This window comes from Eptesicus fuscus, chromosome 13 (assembly GCF_027574615.1).
Source record: "Eptesicus fuscus isolate TK198812 chromosome 13, DD_ASM_mEF_20220401, whole genome shotgun sequence".
NCBI classification, from domain to species: Eukaryota; Metazoa; Chordata; class Mammalia; order Chiroptera; family Vespertilionidae; genus Eptesicus; species Eptesicus fuscus.
In genome coordinates, this window is record NC_072485.1 from 13,563,952 (window position 1) to 13,583,128 (window position 19,177).

At 37.7% G+C, this 19,177-nt stretch overlaps 1 protein-coding gene across 1 annotated transcript in view; it reads left to right on the forward strand.

Annotated features, from left to right (window-relative positions):
* DDX10 (DEAD-box helicase 10) overlaps positions 1–19,177 on the forward strand; it is a 256,489-nt gene that overhangs the window by 160,858 nt on the left and 76,454 nt on the right. The window contains exons 14-16 of the mRNA XM_008156071.3: positions 203–322; positions 4,351–4,512; positions 16,730–16,786. Of these exons, the coding sequence (XP_008154293.2) occupies positions 203–322; positions 4,351–4,512; positions 16,730–16,786 (339 nt within the window). The remainder of the gene's footprint in view (positions 1–202; positions 323–4,350; positions 4,513–16,729; positions 16,787–19,177) is intronic.

The following is a 19,177-nucleotide window of genomic DNA, read 5'->3' on the forward strand; positions in this document are numbered from 1 at the left end:
GCACGAATTTCGTGCACCGGGCCTCTAGTTAGTTAATAAGTCTAATGATTTTATTTCTGGACAGTGTTTTTGGTGTTTCTCATTAGCCATTGAGCAGTAAATGCACTCAGTTTTGGAAAGTGTATTTATTGCCAGACAGAGTTAAATTGTTAATATAAAGCTGCAATTTACTTAATGTTGTTTTTTTTATATTCTCTCACAGAAGAAAGAATCTTCTAAATCCAGTGTCAAGAAAAAAGTGACCAAAGTCGCAGAAGCGAAAAAAGTAATGAAGAGAAATTTTAAAGTGAATAAGAAAATAACGTTTACTGATGAAGGGGAGGTAAGATTCTTAAATGCTTCATTTCTGAGGTACAGCAGGTCCTCAATGCGTCCTTTCATTATAATGTTGATGAGATGATGTAGCAGCTTAACTCTTGTTTATAAGCCGATGGTAAAATTGGTTTCATCATCGGTCCATTTACTTGACATCCCAGAAACTAGTGAGGTTGTTAAGTGAGGACTGTATGTTCCAAGTGTTATGAAGAGTTTAACTGCCCTGCTAACTACCATTCACTAATGAGAAAAAAATGTTTTTCTAAAAGAAGATAGGCAGCCCCTGGGTCTGGGAGAGGCCACGCGCCCCTGGGTCCGGGTGAGGCCATGTGTCCCTGCATCCAGGTGAGGCCTCGCGCACCTAGGCCCGGGTGAGGCCACGTGCCCCTGGGTATGGGAGAGGCCACGCGCCCCGGGGTCCGGGTGAGGCCTTGCGCCCCTGGACCCGGGTGAGGCTGGGTCCCTGGGCCCGGGTGAGGCCACGCGCCCCTGGGTCCGGGTGAGGCCACGCGCCACTGGACCCGGATGAGGCTGGGTCCCTGGGCCCAGGTGAGGCCATGTGCCCCTGGGTCCGGGTGAGGCCTTGCGCCCCTGGGTATGGGTGAAGCCGGATCCTGGGTCCGGGTGAGGCCGTGTGCCCCTGGATCCATCCGGATGAGGCCGGGTCCCGGGCCCGGGTGAGGCCACGCGCCCCTTGGGTCTGGGTGAGGCCACGTGCCCCTTAGTCCGGGTGAAGCCGTGCTCCTGGGTCCGGGCGAGACCAAACCAGAGGGAGTCGGACCTCCGTTACCACCATTTGTCCACCATCCAGAGCAGAGGGGTCAGTGCTGACATGTACACATAAGGAACTGGTGGACATTGAAATTGGGTCTCAAAAGAACTGTTGGTCCAGAAAGAAACTCACTACAGACTGATTCATTTGCCTGTCAGCATAACTATTATTGCTCGTCTCACATTCAGTTCTTATAAGTATATATCTAGTGACATATGATCTCGCTCATCTAGGGTAAATGATGAACAACATAGACTGAGGAACAAGAACAGAACCAGAAACAAGGAGGCATCGATCGGACTATCGGGCCTCAGAGGGAGGAGAGGGAAGGTTGGGGGGAGGGGGGAGAGATCAACCAAAGGACTTGTGTGCATGCATATGAGCCTATCCAACGGTTAAGTTCAACAGGGGGTTGGGGCATCCGTGGGGAGGGGTGTGGGATGGGAATGGGGGGATGAGGACAAATATGTGACACCTTAATAAAGAAATTTAAAAAAATAATAAAATAAAAGAAGATAGGCAGTTCCCTTCACTGTTACTAAAGGCATTCCTTCAACTACTAGTATACACCTGGAGGCAAAAACGTTTTATTGGCAATAGACTGAGATACTTCTTGGTGATAACAACAGAGTTAGTTTAGAGCTTCCTAAATTCTGCTTGAATAGATTAGATTTTCTTGTCATGGCATCCATCAACATGTTCGGTGGGGACAAGCACAAGTAGTAACACAGCTACTTGCCACAACTTTGTTTGCTGGACTCTAAAAAAACTCTGCTGTGCAGTTCCTCAGTTTTAGATGCTGTGTTGGCATGTTTCTTACTTTCTGGCTTGCTATGGGAAGGATTTCTCCGCTTTAAAATAATCTCAGACACATGGGAGCCTGGCTTTCCTCTCATCATTCCCTTGGTCTGAGTGTAAATATATACCCATAGCTTAGGGAAGGGTTACCACTCACAGATTGCTCATGAAGGGTCACTCTATTACAAATTAATACTATCTTTGTTGCTAAAGAAGAAGGATATCTGGAAAGTCGAGTGACTACCCAAGGAGTAATGGCTAGAAGTTCATGGTGATTGCAGGCTCTTCTGAATATTATTTCCTGGTTTCACTCACCAGCCTACAGGTTTCCTTGTTCATCCTAACACAGCACACAGCACTCCACACTTACATAATCTCATTTTCCTTGCCTTACCTTTTGGTTCTTTCCCCCATAGCACTTACTATGTAATTCATTATGTATTGATTTGGTGGTGGTTCATTTCTTCCACAGTGGAAGAAATGGAGGGAAGTTATGTGTTGACTTTTCTCACTACTCTGTCCTCAGCACTTAGAACAGTGTTTAACATACAGTAGGCCCTCAAAAAAGTTTGTTGGATGAATGAACCATTGTCTGATACCCCAATAAAATAACAGCTTTTTATACCAACTGTAGTATATTACATTAGCTGTTTCATCATTATTAATATAAGTGATGCCTAAGCAGGCTATATCCAGTAACATATATTTTCTTTTAATTTTCAAGTTAAGAAAGATTTGGGTGTTTGGGGCAGGGGGAGGGGATTTTATTTCAGAAGTCTGGGTTTGCACTAATAATATGGAGTGAAATGGTGTATGAATCATATGAAAACTAACAAAATGAAGTGCAGTTCAAAGTTGTTGGTAGTTGCAGAGGAAGCCTGTATAATTGATAAGTAATGAAATCTTATCATTATGAAATTACTAAAAAGAGGTCAGCACCTGAGAAGCAGGCCAAGCCATACTGTAGTTGTATTACATCAGATACTTAGGGTAAAACAGGATTAGTGCTGTTAGCATAAAGAGGTTCCTTACTGTGTTAATAAGTTTAACTGCATAGATTATACCAATTGGCTCCTAGGTGGATGTAAATCCTTAACTATAAAATTTCATTGTAAACATATTGCTGATAGGAGCTCTGTGTAGCTATGAGCCACATTGAAAATTCTGATCTAAAACTCAAAGTAATGCTGCTATTGGTGCGACCCACAGAGGGATGGACATTTTTCACTCTGACAAAAAAGGGGAAGAGCAGTGGATGGCATTCTTACTGTCATAGCTGATTTCTCTCACTGCTTCTTCATTCAGTATGAGTAACTGCTAGCATGGCTGCTCATGCAGTACATTTGTGACCCCATTTGTTGCCAAAGGTTGAGACTGTAGGAATCTCATCTTGAAGAATGACTGGTGGCGATAAGAGGAAGAGGAGAAGTTAATACCTGTGACCTGTGTGCCTACAACTTCCACTTGCCTGCCAGTTAATTAGCAGTCTTTAAAAAACAATGGCATCTACTTAGTAAAATAAAAGAATCATTCTTTGTCTAAATTGTCTAGAGTTTTGCAGTGTTAGGCCTGGAATATTGTTGAGTCAAACCTTATTTTTCAGACAAGGACACAGATGCCCAGAGATTAAATAATTTATTCAGGATTGTACAGTGAGCTGAGAAAGGCAGGATATGAAGCCAGGTCTCCCAACTCCCAGATCAGTGCCCTGACTTCTATGTCACCTTGTTCCTAGCCATACACTATATGTGTAAAGTCATGCAGATCTGAGCAGGCCTAGATCTAGACTAATTTTCTCCTTTTCACTTAGTTATTTCAGTCTTTATGTGTGGTACCAGCCGATATGTGATCCATTGATCAATTTTGAGCAACTAAAGTGTGCCAGATACTGTGTTGGGCTCTGAGAATACATGAATAAGACATATAACTGTCCTCAAGGAGATAAATTCTAGTGAGAAAACCAGGAACATAAAGCAACCCAGTACAGTGAGAGAGGTGTTGGAGGGGCCCTGGTGCTGGTGGGAGGGGGCTCTCAGGCAGCCTGGCTGTGGCCTATGCACATTCAGAGCCAAGTCAGTGGACTAGAGCAGTGGTCGCCAACCGGTGGTCCGTGGACCACTGGTGGTCCCTGAGGTCCGAAAGGTTGGCAACCGCTGAATTAGAGCATACTGAGAACACTGCTTGAAATGACCTGAGGTGACTACTGCTCCTCCACATTAATTTATGAAATTTTCCTTCAGTCTTCCCCTCATTGGGTTATGGTGGCATTGCTTTCTCCCAATTGGGACAGTCTTCTGTGGCTTTGCTCACTTTAATGATGACGTTTGTTAGAAAGTTTAAAACATATAGGTAGTAAGGCAGAGAGTGTGCATATGCACTGGTTCAAAATCCTTATACAAAGGGAAATGGTTTTCTGCTGATGCTCCCTTTCCCCTGTCCCATACTGAATCTTTTCTTGTCCGCAGTTGGTTCAGCAGTGGCCACAGGTGCAGAAGTCTGTCTCGAAGGACACTGAGGAAGAGGACGACACTGGTGGTATCAATTTGGATAAAGCAAAGGAAAGGCTTCAAGAAGAGGACAAATTTGACAAAGAAGAATATAGAAAGAAAATTAAGGCAAAGCATCGGGTAAGCTTTTTCCATCATGAATTAACACTGAGAGAAATTTAATATGTCCCTATATATATATCTAAATATCATTACATATTCATTAATAATCATATCACTTTATTGTTTTCTCTGACACTTCTTTTTTGGTGGCTATTTTGTCCTTTTATCTATTTCTTCTTTTGATTGGTAGAGGCTCTGTATACTGACTGGTTTCTGAGAGTGTCACCAGATATGCTTTTTTTTTTTTTTTTAAATTAAAGTTTTAGTTTTGGGATAATTGCAGTTGCATATGTAGTCATTAGAAGTACTGCAGAGAGATCCCACGGGCTCCATTGCTATAGTTTGTCACTTCAGGAATGTTGCATGAGTGAAACTAGGTAGTATGCAGCCTTTAGGGATTGGCTTTTTTCACTCAGGTAATTCTCTGTCAATTCATCTAAGTCACTGTGGGAATTAGTACTTTATTCTTTCTATTACTGAGTAGTATTTCATGTTATGGATGTACCACAGTGTGTTTCACCAGTCACCCACTTGAGCGACATTAGTGTTGTGTTAAGCTTCAACTTAATGGTTACATTTTCCCCCCATTGCAATGATTTGGTAATGCATATAAGATTAAACTTACTATATTAAAAAAAAAGAAAACCTTGTAAAAGGGAGTGCTACTATAAAGCACGTGCCCCGTTGGCTTTAAACTTGGCAGTTTTATGTTGAAATGGGTTATTCCATTCTGATTACTCATGATGTTGCTCTCCTTTCACACTACTTAATTTCCATTTTGCTACACAAATGAGTCGATTAATGAAATAAAAAGAAATTTACATTTTTAAAGAAGTTCTGCAGCATGCTCCTGAGACAGTGCATGATGTCAGGGGAATACAACATCATAACCAAGAATCACTGCTATAATATTAAGTTCTGCATTAAAGAACGTTCAATCCTTTTGATGAGGCCTTTATTAACTGTATCCTGAGCAGGGTTCTTATAGTTTTTGACTCCTATTTGACCTTGTAATCATTTAATCGCCCAGGAGAAATTTCTTTTAAAAGAGCAGCAGTTCTCATTTCTTTCAGGTTTGATGCAGCTTCACAGTAGCATTTGATGAATAAGAAAAAGTAGATATTGGAGTTAGCTTCAGGGATAGAAATGAACTGTGAGAAAAACATTTCAGAAATAGAACTAATGAACCTGAAATGTACTGGTTGCCGTTGCTGGATATTTATGTTACTGAGAGAACTAAACATTTCCTGCATTACTGCTTATAGGATAGTACTTTACATGGAAATTTGTCATTAATATTTGTTACTAAAATATTTAATAATACTAAGAGTGTCAGTAGCTTGTTATGTTTCAGCTCATGGTCTACTTTGAATATTTGTCTAGGGGAAGATTGGGCATAAGAACATTTTATACTTTATTTTTAAATTGTAGCCAGCAGTAAAAGAAATATGAAGGCCTTTTTTAAAACATATCAAAAGTTATTTTATATAAAATAGGTATATTTTGCACAAAGTGATCATGGCATGCCTTCCATATTGGAGGTTGAAAATATGTTGCCTGAAAAACGTACAAGGGAATAACTATAAAGTAGTCTTCTCTATATTTATATTCAATTTTTAGATTTTTTAAATTTTTATTTTTTTTAATTTTTTATTTTTTTAAATATATTTTATTGATTTCTTACAGAGAGGAAGGGAGAGGGATAGAGAGTTAGAAACATCGATCAGAGAGAAACATCGATCAGCTGCCTCCTGCACACTCCCTACTGGGGATGTGCCGCAACCAAGGTACGTGCCCTTGACCGGAATCGAACCTGGGACCCTTGAGTCCGCAGGCCGACGCTCTATCCACTGAGCCAAACTGGTTTCGGCAAATTTTTATTTTTTATTGACTTTAGAGAGGCAAAGGGAGGGAGAGGGGATGAGAGGGAGGGAGGGGGAAGAGAGAGAGAGAGAGAGAGAGAGAGAGAGAGAGAGAGAGAGAGGAGAGAGAGTCTAACCTCAGTTTGTTGTTGTTCCACTTACTTATGCATTCATTGGTTGATTCTTGTGTGTGCCTTGATCAGGGATCAAACCCGCAAAAGTGGAGTATCAGTATGACACTCTAACTAATGGAGCTACCTGGCCAGGGCCTCTATATTCAGTTTTAATGTAAATGCTTCTTGACACAAATATGATTAATTTCTTGGTATTTTTTATCAGTAAAGTTATTTATCCATATGTAAGTATTTGCAAGTATTGGTTACTAACTTTTACTTCAAAAACTAAATATATTAATAATACCACACAGATTAATTTTTAATTATTATCTTAATTTCTCTAACTGAACACGGTATTTGTTTTGAATTTGTATTTTTTTCCTAATTAAGTATATTACTTACTATAATGACAATTCTTAGTTCTTCTAGCATAAGATATTACCTTGGGCAACTGTAATTATATTTTCCTTAAAGCTGTCACTTCTAATTTGTTATTTTTATGAAAGTATATGGAGAAGAATTTTATGTCCCTAAAGAATACTTGAAATACTAACTTTAGGGCCTAGGAATAAGCTTTACTTCATGAAGACAGAAAAGGTAAAGAAACTTTTGACACAAAATTATGAATAAGGAATGTGACTGAACTAATTTTACATGTGGAAAGAAAAGTGTGTAAAAATCTATAATATAATTCTATATTTGAAACATACTACATTTTAAAAAATGTGTCAATTTTATTTTTATTTATTTTCCTATTTATTGTGCCAATTTTGGAAGTTTTCATAAACATAGGAGTATTCCTTCAGTAGTTTGACTATGTTCAAAATATTTCATGATTATCTTTTTTGGTTTAAAACGATAAGATATTTAATATGTAAGTGAATTTAGTGTTAGTAATTCTTTTTGAAAGTAGTTGTTTGCTCCTGCTGTTGAAAATTAACAGCCTCTCACCGTAGTTTTGAATGCGTACTCAGTCTTTGTAATGTAGGATTCAGCTATCCTTTTTTTTCCTACCTCTTTTCCTCCATGCTATTACATCTGTTCTTGACTCATATTTTCATCTACCAAATTCTGAAAGCCCTGTAATATTTATTAGTATTGTGACTCCAGTAAATATCTTTCTTCTAAAGATTTAGAAAGTGAGCACTAAGAATTTTTAACTAGTTTATAGCAAACAAAAACAAAAACCCAAAACAACAACACAAAAATTACAGCATCATTGGGAGTAGAAGATTATCTGCCTGCTTGTTGGAACTCATAGTTACACACCTGGTGGACTTCAGGGGCCCTTTTACAACTGCTTTGGGTTAGTTAGCAGTTTTATTTCTTTTCAGAAGGCATTATTTTCTTCTGAGACCATTCCGGTTTTTAGCTTCCCCTGGCAATTCAGAAGTAACTGTACTTCACTAGGCCTATTAGTATTTTCCCTGTTGAACCTCTTGAAACTGTTCATCAGAAGTAAAATTATAGCACAATTTTGCATATGAAGTCATTAGTAAATCATATAGGCAAAAACACTGCTTTTGCGTGAAAACATTGTGTTTTTGGTAATTCAATCAGAACTGTGAAAGATGGGTCATGAATCACATTACTGAAAGGTTTTTAATTTAATGGAGTGAATGTCTGCTTTGTGGTGTATGTCATCGTTCTTAGTTATGAAAGATTACTTGTGTTTAGGGTGATAATATCTGCTTTAATAGCTGAGAGTCAAGAAGCAATTCATTACGAAGTTTTCTTTAATTCCCTTGAAATTTACTTGGAGTACTCAATCCACTTTGGATTGTGTGTTTTCGTAACACAGCCTTGTCTCAAGATGTGACTCTGAACTGCTCCGAGAGAGAGCACATCATTGCTTTGGATTCCATTTATTAGTAGCACGAATATTAGAACGTAAGCAAAGAAGTAAAGGGACTTTTTAAAAAATCTATCTTGTTGACACAGAATTTAGTTGGCATGTAATCTAGGTATCTTAAACATAATCTATATCGTAGTCAAGAAGGAGGGGAACAGTAATTAGGCATCTTAGGAATAGTAGTAACAAGAACATTAACAATAACAAGTGGTAACAGTTAGTTACTTGGGCCCTGCACTAAATGCTTCGTGTGTGTGTGTGTGTGTGTGTGCGCGCGCATGTAAACTGGACTGTCTGGCAGCAGGTGAAACTCGAGGGCCGCAGGACACTGAGACCCAGGGGCCTCTTAGGGCAGGGCTGATGGGAAGCCATTGGTGTCTGCTCCACCCTGAGATTCCGCCCCATCCAAGCTGAGCACAGAGGCTTTGCAAGTCTTGTCTCATAAGGGTGTCTCCAGCACAGAAGTTCTCCCATCGTAGACACAGCTGATCCTCACAGCCAATTGGCCTGGAGGTCAATTCCTCCCAATGATACCAACATCAAGGCTTAACTGCAACAAGACTGTGCACACAGCCCACAAAGGGGTGCACCAAGAGTGTTCACCTCCGGGGAGGCTGAGCCACTGGGCCCTATAGGACACCTAGCACACACAGCCACTCTATCAACTCAGGGAAGCAGCCAAAATGCAGAGACAAAGAAACAGGTCACAAATGAAAGAAATGGAGGAAAGCAAACGACTGGATATAGAATTCAAAACCACGGTTATAAGGTTTTTCAAGAAATTCCTAGAAAAGGCCGACGATAAATTTAGAGACCCTTGAGGATATGAAAAAAGACAAACTAGAAATTAAGCATACACTGACTGAAATAAAAAATAATATACAGAGATCCAACAGCAGACTAGAGGATTGCAAGAATCAAGTCAAAGGTTTGAAATACAAAGAAGCAAAAAACACCCAACCAGAAAAGCAAAAAGAAAAAAGAATCCAAAAATATGAAGATAGTGTAAGGAGCCTCTGGGACAACTTCAAACGTACCAACATCAGAATTATTGGGGTGCCAGAAGAAGAGAGAGAGAGCAATATACTGAAAACCTATTTGAAGAAATAATGACAGAAAACTTGCCCCACCTGGTGAAAGAAATAGACTTACAAGTCCAGGAAGTGCACAGAACCTCAAACAAAAGGAATCCAAAGAGGACCACACCAAGACACATCATAATTAAAATGCCAAGAGCAAAAGACAAAGAGAGAATATTAAAAGCAGCAAGAGAAAAACAGTTAGTTACCCACAAGGGAGCACCGATACGATTGTCAGCGGATTTCTCAACAGAAACTATGCAGGCCAGACGGGAGTGGCAAGAAATATTCAAAGTGATGAATAGCAAGAACCTACAACCAAGATTATTCTACCCAGCAAAGCTGTCATTCAGAATTGAAGGTCAGATAAAGAGCTTCACAGATAAGAAAAAGCTAAAGGAGTTCATCACTGCCAAACCAGTATTATATGAAATGCTGAAAGGTATTCTTTAAGAAGAGGAACAAGAAGAAAAAGGTAAAGATAAAAATTATGAACAACAAATACATATCTATCAACAAGTGAATCTAAAAATCAAGTGAATAAAAAATCTGATGAACAGAATAAACTGGTGAATATAATAGAATCAGGGTCATAGAAAGGAAGTGGACTGACAATTCTTGGGGGGAAAGGGGTGTGGAAAGAGACTGGACAAAAATCGTACACCTTTGGATGAGGACAGTGGTGGGGGGGTTAGGGCAGAGGGTGGGGTGGGAACTGTGTGTAGCGGAGCTATGGGGGGAAAAAAGAGGAATAATTGTAATCATCTGAACAATAAAGATTTATTAAAAAACTAAAAAAAAATAACTTCTGAAATATGTGAGCTTACCTCACATTACAGATGATAAAATTTAGACTTGGAAGGGTCAAAAAATTTTTCTAATGCCCTTACAGCTTATAAATAGCAGCTTTGGGACTCTTACTAAGGCCTTTGTTACTGTAATGACTTTGTTTTAGCTATTCAGCAGTGTTCCTGCCTATCTCAAACTTGACATCAAGCATTCTCTTACAACAAGGTAACTCTGAAGCAGTGAATAAAAAAGGTGGAGGATAATAAGAGTGGAATATTTTGAAGAGGAATGATAAATGATGGAAATTATTCATGTTTCCATGGCAAATAAAAAAAATTGTGGTTAATAGTTTATAGTTTAGGACCCCATATTAATATTACCTTCCCTGAATGTTCATTGCATAGATATGTAGTTATTAGTACCAGAAATCCATTTTTAAGTAGCTGTGGCCCTTAAAGAGTCTAAAGCATTGTCAGAGTCTGGTCTGCCTTATATGGTGTTATGAAATTTTAATAATGTCAGAAATATCATCATGAGGGTAAGGGACTAAGCATCTAAGACTTAATTCTTAAGTGGACTTTATGCGAAATGAGCCAGTCAGAGAAAGATAAATATCACATCATCTCACTCATTTGTGGAATATAATGAACAACATAAACCGATGAACAAAAACAGATCCAGAGAAGCATTGATCAGACCGTCAAACCTCCGAGGGAAGGTAGGGGAGGGTAGGGGTAAGGGGGAGAGATCAACCAAAGGACTTGTATGCATGCATATAAGCATAACCAATGGACACAGACAACAGGGGGGTGAGGGCATGTGTGGGGGTTGGGGGGGGGGAATGGGGGGTAAGGACACATGTAATACCTTAATCAATAAAGGGAAAAAAAAGCTTATTTACAGAGAAGGAAAAGAGAAGCGCTTATCCCCCCTTGCACTTTCAGTTCTTCCTACTTACCATCCCAGCCAGGTCTGTTATAAAAAAAGAACTGGCCTGTTACTACAGAACCTTTGCCTAGAATTTGGAAATGTCTGCATGGGAGGTTTCTGTTCTTATTCTCATGAGCTTAGAGCATCTTGTGATCCTCACTCAGTTCAACATCTTAGTACTTGAGCCCTTCTTAATTACAGCTATAAAATGAGACAAATATTCAAAATTGCATAGATTTTATCAACTGTGTGGCAAGTCTTTGAGCTGTTTATTATCTCTGCTTTTATTAAGTTGTTTGTTTTATGGAATTATTTTTTCTTGCCGTTGTTAATCTTAAGGATATTTTTTCCATTGATTTTTTTTTTTTTTTAGAGAGAGTGGAAGGGAGGGAGGGAAGGGGAGAAAGTGAGAGTGAGAGGGAGGGAGAGAGAGAAACATCAATGTGAAGATGTGAGAGACACATTGGTTGCCTCCCCACATGTGCCCCAACCAGGACTGGGGAGGGAACCTGCAATCCAGGTACATGCCCTTGACTGGGAATTGAACCTTAAACCCTTAGGTTCCTGGGCTGACGCTGATGCTCTAACCACTGACAAGTACCAGCCAGGGCTACAGGCCTTTTTTTTTTTTTTTAACAGCACATGGTGTTTGAGAGGTGCAGTGGTTGTTAAATTGATGGATGATAACTGAGACTGGGGTTAAGGAGCAGGAGTAGAGTTTGGTACTAATGGAAGTAAGGGGTCTGACAAGATCAGTTCACAGACTACAAAGACTGAATTTGTTTTGCCCATTTCTATATTCTCAGAGCCTGCCATGGGGCCTGATGCATAGTTGCTCAGCAAATATTTGAAAGAATTAATTAGTGAATCAGTGTTTCCATGTAAATTTTTCTCCTTGTCTTCATATCCTTGTTATAGTTGTTAACAGATTTGTATATTGAAGACCAATATTTATGATGTTTAAATGAATAGGTAACAAAGCAGAGAACCTTGTTGTGTTCCAAGTTCCTGGGAGGGTTTTAGATTTATGATTTTTTTTTTTTTGGGAGGAGAGGAGGTATCTTCAGAGCCAAAAAATCTTTGTAATCCTTCTTTTATGTACTCTTATTGACCAATTTTCTTTCCTGAAAAAGAGGTTCCTTTAATACTGAAATGAGGATAGATGTTCCCTCCTTCTCTGTGACAGCTGGGAACCTAGTTCCTTACCTCATTGGCATAGTTGCCCAAGACTCATTCAAATAAGTTATGCTTCTACCACCTCCTGAAATTTGAGTTGTATTTTCCAAATCTACAAATTTCCAAGATTGACAGAATAAAAATTATTTAAATAACGTAGTCCTGACTGCTGATGAAAGTCATATTTCATGGCACTTTCTTTTCTTGAAGGTAAGGACTATAGTATTTGAGACACCCAAAGAAGTATAACATCTATAAAGGGAGTATTTTGTAGCTTGAAATGTGATTTTTCTGTTTTCCTGTCCTGTTTAATTTTGATTTTATTACTGAATTTCATGCTCTTATACTTAATCATTTGAAGCATGGCAGAACTAAAGATAAAACATTGCCTTCTTTTTGTATGGCATAAAATAGCTTTTGGTACTAATCTATCCTCAAGAATGAAACAGAAAACTAAAGGATTTAAAGTATTTGAACTACATAAAATTAAGGTGGGTGGGAGGAAACCTCAGTTATTGAATCTGATAAAGTTCAATTATATTTTCACCTCAAGTAATTGTGCTCCAACCTTTTATCATTATAGCAAGTATAATTCATATGCTTCCTTATTAAAAATACATTTTCCTGCCGTAATATAGGAAAAAAAATCATACTTTCCAATATTCATTGCCCAAATTTTGGATTATCATAATTCTACTTTTCTGTTCTTCTCTGTTTAAAGACTACTTCTTACTCTTGCCTTTTCTCAGAGTGTTAACATGGCTTTTAAAGATAATGTACATTTTTCCAATTTTGTTTCACCCCATATTAAAAGTTTTATTTTTTTTTTCTTGCTCTTGAGTTTCATAGATATCTCTGATCTGTCTAAGGCTTGTGGCATAAATCTCAAAAAGAAAGAATTGTCCCATTGGCATGCATATCTGAATTCTGATAGCCAATTGAAATCTGAAATTTGAAATATCCTTCACTGACTATAATAATTAACAATGGAGTTTAGTAGTAGTGGAAAATTGTCAATATAATTTTGTGTGTGCTGTGATTAAATTGGCTAGACGAAAAGCTGAAGAGTAAGAGCTTATGTTTACTTTTATAGAAATGGTTTTTCTGATGTGAACATATTGAGGTTATTTGAAACATTGAAGTGCCATTTTCAAATATTCTCATGTGTTAGGAGAAGGCCAGCTATAGAATAATTACAACAAAAATCTGTGTGAGCGTTAAACATGGTTAATTATCTGTTAAGATGGGCAAAAATGAATTAAATAATGTCTACAAAATGCTGGCAGAAAAATGATGCTAAAGGATGAAAAGACCAATATGGTAACAGACCATTATTAATAATAAAAGGAAATGCAACATTTATCTAAAACATATTGATAAGACAAAATCACTATGCACCTACAGAGTTAAACAAACTTTCTAATTGAGGAGCGAGGGGTATAGACGAGGGAGTTGAGGACTTTGGCGCCATAGACCAGGTTTTAGTCTCATGTCCATCACTTACTGGCTGAGTGACAACAGACAAGTTATTTAATAAGCTTGAGAATGAGAATGATAATACCTCATCTATAAAATGAGAATGATAATACCTCTCAAAGTTTTTTTATTGTTATTAATTTTCACCTAAGGATATTTTTTCGATTGATTTATTATTTTTTAAAATATATTTTTTTATTGATTTCAGAGAGGAAGTGGGAGGGAGAGAGACAAACTTCACTGATGAGAGAGAATCATTGATCGGCTGCCTCCTACATGCCCCACACTGGGGATCTAGCCTGCAACCCTAACATGTGCTGACCAGGAATCGAACCATGACCTACTGATTCATAGGTTGATGTTCAATCACTGAGCCACATTGGCCAGGGCCAGGCTCCATTGATTTGTTTTTAGAGCGAGTGGAAGGGAGGGGTGGGGGGGGGAGAGAGAGAGAGAGAGAAGAGAGAGAGAGAGAGAGAGAGAGAGAGAGAGACAAAGAGAGAAAGAAGGAAAGAAAGAATATGTGAGAGACACATCAATGAGAGAGATACAGATTGATTGGTTCCTCCCACATACAACCTGACTAGGGCTGGGGATTGACTCTTCAACTCAAGTATGTGCTCTTGACCAGAAATTGAACTTGAGACCTTTTGGTGCTGGGGTCAATGCTCTAACCATTGAGCACACTGGCCGATGCTTAAAGTTTTAACAGATTTAAAAATATATGTAAAATGCCTAACACACTGGTGATACTTAATAATTAAGAGCTATTACTGTTAGTAAGAAAAGAACAGTAGTAATAATGTGCTAATGGGCAGATATATTCTTATAAAAGTACAACTTATTACTTTCCAGTTATTTGATGTTTTTTTATGGCTGTAGTTTTAAAATTAGTTTAAGCAGCGCAACGCTTGAATGTCTTTGTGGAAGAACATAGAATACTGCTCTGCTTAATTTTATCTCCTAAGACATAAGAATTATTTTTTTTAGAAGATAGAATAAAATTGTGTGTGTGTGAAAGAGAAGAGATAAAATTACAAATACATGCATCCACAAACTAAAGCCATCTCTCAAACTAAGCATAATTATGATCAATTGTTTTTAATTCTTTTCTTTAATATTTTGCTACTTCCTTTTTTTATTTTTGTCTGTTAATGTTTATAGAAAATCAGTAATTGATAATTTTAATGGAAAATTTGGGTGCAAACGTTTAGAAACTGCTATCTAATTACCTTTTTTTCTCCTATAAATTGAGGAAACATTGAGACGGTTTTACTTAAGCTCTTTAAAGAACCAGTTCAGGGATAGAGTATGATAATAACTATTGCATTAATTGGCTGTTTGTTAAAATAATTCTAGGTCTTATTTTCTTTTGTTATTAAAGTCACATCTGTTAAAGTTTTTAAACCCCAACTTTTTAATTTTTATTAGAATATATTGGAAAAAAGCACTAGACTTGGCATACAAAGATCCAAGTTTGAGATCAGTCTCTGTCACTTACTAAGTTAGCTCTTTGAAAAAGTCAAAATCTGGGTTTTTGTTTCATCTTTCCTTTTCCTCTGACCTTGGTCCTGGAACTCTCAAGTAATCTTTTAGCATGTTCCTCTGTATAATTAATTGCACATTGTTTTAAGTTTTACCTACCCTTTTAGTTGTATGTTTTATTTGGAAGTCAAAGTAACACCCATTTTCTCCAAAACTGGAGTAGAGAAAGAATACTAGTCACAGAAAATCATAATTTAACATTATGCATTAGGGGTGTGACACATTCACTGTTGCCGTTTGAATTTGAATTCTTGTTAGTTTAACTTAGAATTTAGATTTTTTGTTGTGCAATCTGAAGCTATAGAAAGTGAATCTCTAAGATCTGTGAACTCCCCTTTTCTTTGAGACTTTCAACATTTATATTCTCACTTTGTCGTAAAGAAGTCTATAAACCTAGATAAGGTGATTATTAGCAATTGTCTGTCCTTCTCAATGCTGTAAGCAGCAGAGCAACCTCAGGTCTGTTCCGAGTGTGTGTTAGAATTAGCTTTTAAATTTTGGAGAAAGCCATGAATAGTAAAGCACATATGATGGTGTATTCTGATTAGGAAAACTTGTTAATTCTCATGTTAATGGCTGTTTAATATAATAGTGAATCATGCTTGCAGTTTCATATTACTTCATGAAAAGAAAATTTTTAAAAATCTAAATTGTTAGCTATGAACTTTGGATTGAAAATAATCTTTTTATTATGTTAACACTTTATTCTTGAAGAGGAAAAGTGGTTTTTATTTAACACAAAATTCTTTTTAACTTTAGATGGGTCAGTTTGTTGGATTTTAATATTGTGCATATTTATTTTTTCTTATTTAAAAATGTTAGTGTTGCATTTTCTGTCAAGTTTTTGATCATTGAAAAACTAATGAGGAAATTACAGTGCAATTCAATGAAATAACATGCTTTATGAGAACAGTCTTTTATTGTTTTTTGTTTGAGGAAACATTGCCACTTTTCTAAGAACTCCAGAGATGAGGATTCATATCCTTATAAATTCTGTTTAGATAGAGGAAAAGCGAAATAGTCAAGTGTATTTTTCCTTCTTTTTATTCTAATAGCTAACATTGATTGTGTACTAGTCATATATCCCTAATTGTGCTAAACACTTATGTATTTTATTTTATATAATTCTTATACCAGTTTTATGAATTATGTTCTTCCGTTGTCTCCATGTTTAGATGAGAAAATTAGAGTTAGAGAATATAAATAAGTTGCTCAAAATTGCATAGTAAATGGTAGAAATGGGATTTGATTCTAGTTCTGTTTGACACATACTTAATGATTACAAATATGTATGCCAATCTCATAAATATTCAGTAATCATTTGGATTTAAAAAAACTGTTATGAATGTGCAGTCTGATTTACACCTAATAGATGGAAGTATATCACTCACTTTCCCCCTCTTCTTGTAGGAGAAAAGATTGAAAGAAAGGGAAGCCAGAAGAGAGGCCAATAAGAGGCAAACAAAGGTAAGGATTTATATTTTAATGAGAAAGTGTTTGTAACACTGAATGGAATTTAAATACTCTTCTTTTCCATCTGCCTTTTATGTTTATTTATACATCATGACAGTCAAATTGGATTGAAGTCTGTGTGGACCTGTGACTTTCTCATACTAATTTGTTTCCTCTGATGCGGGACAAAAATGCCCAAGATAATTTGTTGATTGCCCTTTGCCCTGCTACTCCATAGCCTTTTTTTCATTATACATTGTGCCTGTTGAATATAGCAGATGGTTGACTCTGTGGGCCAGGCCTGATAGGATTTTAAACTATATCATCTTTAGACTTGCTAAACAGCCTACATGAACCCAATCTGATAATAGATAGTTGATAGCATTGGTTGCTTCATTTCAACTCCTAGAATCTAGGGGACAGCTCTCTCTCTATATCCTACCTTCACTGTATATTCTGTAACCAATTTCCAGCAAGTATATATGTACAATAGTAAACGCCACTCACATGCAGCAGTAATTTTTATCTGGTGTGTTAGACACCGAGAAAGGCTCAGCTTCTGCATTCTGAGGACGTTTAGGAGAAATGATTTCCTAGAACCAGGCCCAGTAATGTATGTCATTTCTCATGCTCCCTTTGTGCTGTGCCTGACTGGCCATGATTTCTCCTTGGCAGTCAGCAAAGATCTGACTCCCTCGAGTAAGACCATAATGTCCTTTGTCATTTTTTTCTTTTTTTCATGCTGGCCATAGCATTTAGAGAGCAAGTCAGAGATGATGGCTCATGTTATAGTTCTGAAGTGGGAGACAATTACTGCACAGTGGGAGATGAAAAGCCCGCTTATATTCAGTATTAAATATCACTCTGTCTTCAAAGGTGCTTGAGAACGAAGCTACAGCGTGTGCAGCCTGACTGCTAAATCAGGTGGTGGATTCTGCACAAGCTTAAAATGCAGACCTGAACTGTCATGGCATGGAAATTAGATCATAGGGCTGTAGTGGGAAAATTTAAATTTAGAAGAAAATCTTTAATCTAATGAAAGCATTTGATATTTATGAATGAATATTACATGTTCACATAAGAACATACCTATTCATTTCACTAAGAAGCTCTCATTTCTGCATATAAAATTGTAAAATAAAAGTTATACACTGGACCAGAAGAAAGCCCTGTTACTCTATTTCCTTTGTGTGTATTCATGCATATTTGTGTATATTACTAAATATGCTTTATTGTATAATTGTTGATACTATATACTTGATTTTTCATAGTGTTTAAGCTGTAAGAAATTGCTCTTCCCCTTGAGCTGGCCTCTTGTGCTTCTTCGTTTGTTTCCTCATAAGTTGGTGTATGTATTTGGTTTTGATACTCTGCCAGGTGGGAAATATACAAACAGAAAGCTGAAAAGGCCAGCAGTTTGCTTTTTCCATTGGGGCAGATACCTAACGTGAAGTCCCCCAGCCAAGCTCATCCCTTTACACTTCTTCTACTCCCTTATTTGTCATGTTTGTTTGTTTTCTGACATTTAAGAAAGGAGGAGGAATTTATTGTCAAGAGGACAACTCATTTCCTTCTATTTAACCACCAAGGACCATACCGGGAACAAGAAGAGGCTCTGTAACTGACGTGGCTTTGCTGCTCAGTCTGGAGCTTTCAATGACAAAGGCTGTGTTTTAGCATCACTCTGAATGGTCGAGCCGCCTCCAGTTCACAGCCTTGTCTGAGTGCTCAGAGATGGCAGCCCTCAGAAAGAGGGATGTTAACAAAGGGATGAGTGCATGGGTAGTAGCCAAGACTCAGGTGTTCCCTGAGACACTAAGGACTGCAGTCTACTGATAGATTCAGGCCTACTGACGGATCCCAGGATTAGCCTTTTTACACTGAGCTTCTTTGCAAATGAAAGTGACAGGGATGAAGGCCTTCATGGCTTTTCAGGTGCCCCTTTGGAAACAGACCCAGAAGATGTCATTTGGAGGGACTCTGTAAAGTGGTGATGGCCCAGAGTTCTGTGATGTCTAAGAAGAAATATATGATGTGAATGATCAGGTTTCCTTTGTTTATGTGTGTGTGTGTGTGTGTGTGTGTGTGTGTGTGTGTGTGTGTGTGTGTGTGTTAAATAATGGATGTGGTAGTTTTAGAGTAAACTTTATCCTCCCTTTAATATGTTTAAACATAATCATTTTGTGTTTGATGCTGTGCCTTCTGAGGCCCTTTGGTCAGCTTCATTCTAGAGCATCCTTCAGTCACTGAACCTACAAGATTTCCAAATGGTGCTTTAGTATTACCTTCTTATAGTTATTTTAAGAAATTAGTATATAGAAACTGAAAGTGTGAGAAAGGGACGCACATAGCTTCCTTTCTGCCTGTTTTGTGCTTCTGTCAGCAAGTGTGTTTATTAAGAGGAAC